The sequence below is a fragment of the Bidens hawaiensis genome, unplaced genomic scaffold (genome assembly GCF_021521415.1).
Source record: "Bidens hawaiensis isolate Kalapana, Puna unplaced genomic scaffold, B.hawaiensis_p1.1 tig00007641_1, whole genome shotgun sequence".
Lineage (NCBI taxonomy): Eukaryota > Viridiplantae > Streptophyta > Magnoliopsida > Asterales > Asteraceae > Bidens > Bidens hawaiensis.
In genome coordinates, this window is record NW_027491532.1 from 789,145 (window position 1) to 797,178 (window position 8,034).

The 8,034-nt window shown below is 35.3% G+C and overlaps 2 protein-coding genes across 2 annotated transcripts; both read right to left on the reverse strand.

Annotated features, from left to right (window-relative positions):
- Positions 1-583: 583 nt before the first annotated feature.
- Positions 584-1,477, reverse strand: LOC143635645 (uncharacterized). The gene has a single exon (XM_077103423.1). It carries the CDS (start codon positions 1,475-1,477, stop codon positions 584-586), a length of 894 nt encoding a protein of 297 aa, XP_076959538.1.
- A 1,298-nt stretch (positions 1,478-2,775) lies between these two features.
- LOC143635688 (LIM domain-containing protein WLIM1-like) lies at positions 2,776-4,775 on the reverse strand. The gene is made up of 5 exons (XM_077103456.1): positions 4,460-4,775; positions 3,640-3,736; positions 3,530-3,561; positions 3,318-3,407; positions 2,776-3,189 (listed from the first exon to the last, which is right to left on the reverse strand). Exons 1-5 carry the CDS (start codon positions 4,595-4,597, stop codon positions 2,971-2,973), a joined length of 576 nt encoding a protein of 191 aa, XP_076959571.1. The 5' UTR covers positions 4,598-4,775; the 3' UTR covers positions 2,776-2,970.
- Positions 4,776-8,034: the final 3,259 nt, after the last annotated feature.

Genomic DNA, 8,034 nt, shown 5'->3' on the forward strand with positions numbered 1-8,034 from the left:
TGTGGGAATTGATTTAAAATCAAATACATCAGTGTGAATCATGTCAAGGGGTTCGGTTATTCGTTCAACCGATTTAAATGATGATTGTTTGTTTGGCTTCAACACATGTTTTACATTTAGTTTTTGAGTCGAAAGTGATAGACGGTATGTAATTTAACTTAACTAATCGACACATTGAATCAAAATTAATATGACCAAGACGACCATGCCACATATTTTGAGACTCAATCATATAAGCAGAAGTCGTAGCATTTTTATTCATATCTTTGGTCACAGCCATTACATTTAGTTTAAACATACCATTAAGGGCAGAACCCTTTCCAACAAACAAACCACGCTTGGTTAACACAAACTTATCACTTTCAAAAACTAAACGAAACCCATTCTTGTTAAGCAACCATCCCGACACAAGGCTCTTGCGCAACTCGGGAACATACAGTACATTGCTTAGTGTCAGCTTCTTTCCTGAAGTCCACTTTAGGATCACTTCACCTTCTCCCTTGACATCAGCTGTAGTCGAATTTCCCATGTACAGCTTTTCATCTCCCACAGCCTCTTTAAACTTGCTAAAGAGGGTCTTGTCTTAGCATACGTGACGAGTAGCTCCAGTGTCCACCCACCATCCTTTTGAGTGGTCAGATATCACATTGACCTCTTTCATCATAGCCGTAAGGTCAGAGATAATTGCCACAAGGTTCTCGTCTTCATCAATCATGTTTGCCTTCTCCTTTTTGGGCTTGCTGCATTCTCCAGCACGATGACCAGATTCACCACAGTTGTAGCATTTGCCTTTAAAAACTGCAACCTTTTTCTTCACACCACCCTTTCTAGGTCCAAGATTGAACTTAGCCTTACCATTGCCTTTCGGTTTGCCTTTGTATCTCTTTGAAGATTGAGCATGTTCAATCATGTTGGCCTTTGCATATATATCAACTTGAGATCCATTTAGCTTTGCCCGATTGTCTTCCTCAATTCGAAGACAGACCACTAAGTCCTCCATGTTCATTGCCTTTTGTTTGAGCTTAAGGTAGTTCTTAAACACTACGCAACTTGGAGGCAAATTTTCAATCATAGTTGCCACTTGGAAAGCCTCACCAAGAGCTATTCCTTCAAGGAGTATATCTGCAATCGAGATTTGCAATTCTTCAACTTGACTCATCGCAGTTTTAGAGTCAACCATTTTGAAGTCCAAGAATTGGGCCACAACAAACTTCTTTGTTCCCGCATCTTCTGTCTTGTACTTGCGTTCTAACGACTCCCAAAGTTCTTTAGCCGTTGTCATTTTGCAGTACACATTGTACAGTTCATTAGCAAGGCCACTTAACACATAGTTACGGCACATGTACTCACAATGCTTCCAAGCATCAAGAGCAGCCAATGCGTGAGTGTCGGCATCCTCACCAAGTTGAGGGGAGACTCTTTTAGAAACCTCGCAAGATTCAAAGCGGTGAGGTAGAACAACATCTTTTGTTGCCATGCTTTAAAGTTTAAACCAGAAAACTTTTCTGGTTTTTCAGCATGGTTTGCAATTGCTTGGGCTGCTTGGGTACCAACTAATGGTCCGATAGCGATGGAAACCGTAGATCCCATAGTGGTGGAAATCATAGATCCCATAGTCGTGGATCCCATACACTGTGGTGGAGGCTGTAGTGGTGTCGACCATTTCTGGAACGAGATTAAAATAGAAGATAAGTATTGGTTTCCTAAAAACCAGAAAGTTTAAAAGTTTGGTTTACATAAAACCAAAAAACAACTTTATAAGAAATTGCAAATAAAAGTAATCAATAATTTTTTTTTTAAAACTACACATGAACAGATGGTAGTTTTTAAAATCTGTTTTAAGATTGTAGAAATACTGTTCACAAAATTAAAGCAAAACAATAAACTTTAAATTTCTATTAATATTGATTACAATACAAGAGCGGAGGAAACCGAAACAACTTTACATAAAATAAAATTACATAATTGAATATAGAAAACAGTAGTACAAAAATGAAAGCAACATAAAACGGGTTTGGCTGAGGATTTCTGCTTAACAAAGGTCCCTTAAAACAGATTTCGGGCCACCCAGGTGAACCCGTCTGTCTCCCAAGGTACAACAGCCGAAGCAATGCGTACTGCCTAGCACCCGAACTATACCTGGAGCTAGAGCATGAAAGTTGGAAACGAACGAACCGAACTATTTCATGGTGCGAGACCGGGTGATGAATGTGTGTTACGAGTTGTGTCGGTGTGGTTTTCAAATGCCTAACAACCTTCTATTTATAGTAGGTGAGGGGTGGTGTGTCATCGGACACACGTCACTCTTTGAAGTGAGGTGAGCTCATGCGCTGACACGTGGCGTGCTGACTCACCTCACTTTTTGACACATGTCAACTAGCCTGCGACACTTGTCCAGACGACGACACATGACAGGTGAGTCATCAACACTTGTTTTGAACCGGTACCACACCTGCAAAAATACTAAGGCGGCTTTCAAGTGTGTTTTGTCATACAAGAATAATCTTGTGAGCCATTCTCTTTATAAGCCACTTCTTAGTTTCTTCTTTTATTAATGTGGGACAAACCCATTTTTTATTTCACCAAAGTTCAAGTTCTTAACCACACATTTAGAGTATCGATATCGCATTCATCTCTACTCTTTGGACTCGTTAATTATTAGTTTATTAATTAGTAATATCTACTAATAATTATTAATCCAAAATATTTCCACCAAATATTGTGGCAACTAACTATTGCAACATAGACAAAAATTAACAGAAAACATGTAGACAGAAGAAATCACTCCAAAGCCTCAAATAATCACAAAACCAAACATCCTCAAACGTTTATATAACAAGTTACAACTCAAAATCACACTTATTCAAAAACAAGTTATTCACTCAACACGCGTAGACAAAAAAAAGTTCACATCTTGTAATAATCTTTGCACAACATAACAAAACGACTGCAAAAACTCTGCTCAAATCATCAATCTTCTGTCGTGTTCTCAGTCACCCCGTTTTCGTTTTCTGGCTCATGTTGCTTGTCAAATTTACTGAAATCTCCCTTAACCATGAACAGCTGCGCGTGATGATGCTTACAGTAAAGCTTATGTTCATGAGTCACATAGTTTGATGGGCTTATGTGGCACCCACCATAGCTGCATCTGAAACATGCCTTGTGGTATGCGCCTCCATCAACGCCCACCTGAAAAATAACCATCAAGATTATTAAAGGTTACAACTTTTGTACACTAATGAAATCTTTATATATTTTTTGAGGTGCCTAATTGTTTGAATCTTGGAATTATCGATACTTTATTGAATTTTCTTTACCTTTTCAAGCGGGTAGACGGTTTTCTTGCAAGCTATGCACTTGTCTTGTGTCCCACCAAACATACTTGATACTTTGCTGTTGGACTGACCCTAAAAGTTTTACACTTCAAGTATTAGCATCTCAATAATCAAACAAACACGTTCATGATCGTTACATGGTTACCGCTAATAATTTTAAAAACAATTAGAAATTAATATTAATTGTGGAGTACCTGATCAGATGATCTAGCAGTTTTGGGGGCACCTACATGAAAAAGAATGGATTATAATCTTATATAAATCTCGGTTTGTCGTTGTTGAAGGGTACTTAAGACTAACTAACCTTCAAAACTCTTGTCCAAACTGCCAGTCATTTTGAAGAGTTGATCAAAGTGAGGTTGGCAGTACAACACTCCTTCAAAAGAGCTGTAATTGCTCAACTGCAATTACAATACATGAACTAAATAAACCCTCAAATATTCAATAAAAGTTATTCCAAAAAAATCAGTAAATTCATTTGTGGTTATTTAAAATCATCAACCACATAAGCACATATACCATAATTATTAAATGCCATTCAAGTCATTAAAGCCAACAAAGTACTTTAAATTATTAATTATCATCAAAATCTCTATTTGATGAAGCAAATTTTTTAAATTTGTCACCTTAAATCAAGAACCATACAAAACCAGATCATAATAAGCAAAAAATATTCATTGAGAGTAACAAAAAAACTCAAATTATTATTAGATCTATAGCAGAACCATAATTACAGAGGCAGGCAAGCAGGCCGCAACCCAAAACGCAAATCCAATCCTACTGAAAACAAAGTTATAGCCGACAAACAAAAATATTTATTTTTGTTACTACAAACCAAGAATCACAAAAAACCCACATCATAAACATCAAGAAAGATTTATTAATCCAAATACACAACCAGATCATCAACAAAAATATCAACTTTACCACTTTGGTTACTTTAAATCAAGAATCACACAAAACCCATATCAAAAACACCATAAAGAATAATTAAACATTAAAAACCAGATCAAGAAACCAAAATCTAACATACCCAGAAGCATAATTCTAACACAAAAGGATTCATCAAAGCAAGATCATACCAAAAGTAGTCAAAAGATATTAAAGAAAACAAACAAACAAACCTTAAGGGTACCCTTGCAATGATGGCATCTAAAACAAGCCCTGTGATAAACCTTATTATCAACAGTGAGTTCATCCACCAAGTACACAGTCTTCTCACAAGCCTTACACTTTTGTGTTGTTCCACCATAAGAAGCCATCTTTATGATCCTTTTTTGTATATAATCTTTCAAAGATTCAATAAAAATGAATACCAAGAACAGAGATCAAATCAAGAAATCAAGAAAGCAGACAACTTTTTGTGTGTGTAATGATCGTGAGAAGAGGAGAGTCAAACAGTGTTCTGTAGCTGTCAATTGTGAGGTTATGTTTGCAATTATGTGAGGCCTTGGCTGTGAAATGACTGTTTTGCCCTTTACTTGTATAATAGTTGTTTTAGAAGGGAATCACGTTCCCACCAAAAAGTCGAGCGTATAACAAAAGCAACCCAGATTCGGATGTCCAAGCCTGCAAAAATGTACGGGTCGGGTTGGTTCGGGTCAGGTTAATTAACGTGCCGCATTAGCTTTGGGTCATGTTTATGAGTATTACTATAGTGTTAACTTCTGAAATGTATGAAGTTACTAGGAAGCGAGAAAGAATAAACAACGACTGAGATATTTTTTTATGAAGAAGCGTACGTGTGGTCTTCCATGGTTATAATACACGTGAATTAAAATAACTACACAACATATATATATGTAATTACGCATGATGCTAATTAATTAGGCATAAAGTCAGACAATTATGTAACATATATAACTAGTTACGCAGAATAATTATGTAACATATATAACTCATGCAACAAATATTACGCAACTTATAAAAATAATTGCGGAAGTCAGTGGCGAAGCTTGAACATACATGTCGAGGGGCCAGACTCAATAAAATCAAAGGGGGACAGGCTCAAAATTTCGGTCGAAAACGGATAAGTTTACACTATGTATATACATTTTCTGCCGAAAAAGAATAAATTTACACTAACGAGCGAAAAAACGAAGGGGGCCGGGGCCACCTCTGGCCCCATCTAAGCTACGTCCTTGACGGAAGTCATGCTAATAGTTACGCAACCTATATACAAATATTTGTATGCTTGATATATTCATAACCCTTTGTATTTTAACCTTTTTCCATAATGGTTATATGACGTAGAGAATGGATCAAAGTGGACAACACGTTGACCTTAACCTATAATTATACGAGCTACTCTAACGGTGCCCATATGGCAGCATTTGGAATTCCATACTTTCATCAATTTCAAACCTTATATTGTGGTTGAAAAGTTTGTATGCTTGATACATTAATAACCAGTGACGGATCCAGGATGTTTTCTCAGTAAGGGTAAAAACAAACCATCATAATGGGTAAATATTTAAGCTAGAAAATCAGCAAGTGTAATTCTTATAAATTATAAAAGAAAAGATACTAATAGAAAATATCTTCCTTAAATTTAAAAAAAAATCAGTAAGTGTACTTTAGAAAAACCAGTTGCTTTCCTATCATTCAAATAATCACATTTAAATACATAACAATTGCTATTGAATAATCCCTTTTATTAAAGTTTTTAGTTTGTGGGTTTTAATTGGGGTATCTTGTGTCTAAAACTGGACTTTTAAAAGGCTGAGTGAATTTTCTATGGGGGGTTGGATTGAATTAGTCAACATTTTAACCTTCTTCCACTTGGTTAAGTGGGGGTTTACACCCCACTCAAGCAAACACAATCCGCCACTGTTAATAACCCTCACTTCGCATCACTCTCACACACATAATAATAAATGTGCATATGGGTGTTCGAAATTTTATTGTGTTACGGAAGAAATGAGTGTGTTGTTAAAGAATGTTTTGAATATGATGTACCAGTTGAAATGATGGTTGAGAAGCTTTAAATACCAATTCTTAGTTTGACATAATCATCAAATGGACCGTGATGTATAAACCCAAATAAATGATAAATTTTACGAATAATAAATATATTCACATCATAAGCTCAGACCAATAATCTTGATAAGATCTAAACAAGTAATAGTAATTATTACTTAGAAATCCATAATTTTATATACTTTTATCCCTACCTTTAATGATAGTAAGGTAATCAAGTGTGTCCCATTTCATATCCAATCCATGAAATCTTTCGGAATCCTGATTATGATGTTACTTTTAGCAAGATAAAAAGGTAAATAATAATAATAATAACACCACCACCGTGCGTTTTTATCCTTTAGGGTATGTTTGGTTGGAGGTAATGGAATGAATGGGGAATGGAATGGAAGAAATGGAATGGACAAGGGAATGAAATGGATCATTACCATTTATTTTCTTTGTTTGGTTAACCTATAGGAATGAAATCATTTATTAATTTTTATTGTTTGGTATCTAAAAAAATTGTAGAAATGAAATAGAAATAATAAAAACACTTCTATTTCAAAAAAGTGAATACTTTTTAAACCCAAAAAAAAAGAAAAAAAACCTACAATGGCGACGGTGGTAGCTCCGGCGACGAAAATGGTGGTGGCGGTGGCGATGGTGGTGACAACGGTGGTGGTGTCGGCGGAGTTGGTGGTGGTGGTGGTTGTTAGGTGATGGTGTTGTTGAGAAAGTAGGGTGAAGGAGGAATTGAATAAAAAAAAGAAGGGGGGTGGGAAGGAATGGATTTGATGGAATGGGATTCCATATGTAATGGATGATTCCATTCCATTGAACAACCAAACACCACTTTTTTCATTCCTACGTAATGAATCATTCCATTCCTATTGTCATTCCTACGTACCAAACGCTACCTTAGGGGTATGTTTTCCATTTTTTTCAATATAAAAACTTGTTTTTCTAACTAAAAACTAAACAAACTATAGTTAAAGGATGTTAACCAGTCAGATTGAGGTCATTCCCACTTTGATGGGATGGAAGGTTGGTTAAAGTGTTAATAAATACGTGGTCGGAGTTCAAACTCCATAGCGTGTAAATATTTAGTCGTTAAAAAAAACTAGTTAGATTGAGTTCGATATAAAGCTCGAGTTAGGCCCTTAAGTATCTTCTTTTTTTTTCAACTCAAGCTCTAAACCGGTTTCGCTATATTGATTAATAGATTAGAAACTTGTATATTACACATGTTAAAATTTGTATTTTAAATAACATATCATATGTTTCTAAAAGATCTATGTTTTATAAAAAAATAAAGAATATAACTTATGGTGTAATCATATTATATATCAAATTAAATAAATCATTATTATTTAATAGGAGAAAGAGACGGGAAATCAAAATCTAAATTTTACCAAAAGTATACACATGAAATCCAATATTTAATATGAAAAATAGGCGGTAAAACAAACTTCTAGGTGACCTACAAAGCTGACACATGTCCTATATTATTTTATATGTTCGTTTAGTCGTTTGGACATAACCATACGCTCAATATGTGAACCTTTGATCTAGGCTTCTTTTATTAAATGAGCTCAAATATAGGTTTGAGTTCGTTTAAACTCGACTCTATTTAGCTTTTAAGAAGTAATCTCGTATGATTCACAAATGGCCCAACTTTTCTACTTATATTCGCCATCTTTTGGAGGCCGTTGTTAATGATCCAAAACTGGATAAACCA

Excerpts from the sequence above, each read along its gene's own strand:
- LOC143635645 (XM_077103423.1), bottom strand. The coding sequence starts at position 1,477 with ATGGCAACAAAAGATGTTGTTCTACCTCACCGCTTTGAATCTTGCGAG.
- LOC143635688 (XM_077103456.1), bottom strand. The coding sequence starts at position 4,597 with ATGGCTTCTTATGGTGGAACAACACAAAAGTGTAAGGCTTGTGAGAAG. Across the intron at positions 3,737-4,459 it reads ATTGCAAGGGTACCCTTAAG|TTGAGCAATTACAGCTCTTT; the intron begins GTTTGTTTGTTT and ends TTGTAATTGCAG. Across the intron at positions 3,190-3,317 it reads CCGTCTACCCGCTTGAAAAG|GTGGGCGTTGATGGAGGCGC; the intron begins GTAAAGAAAATT and ends GTTATTTTTCAG.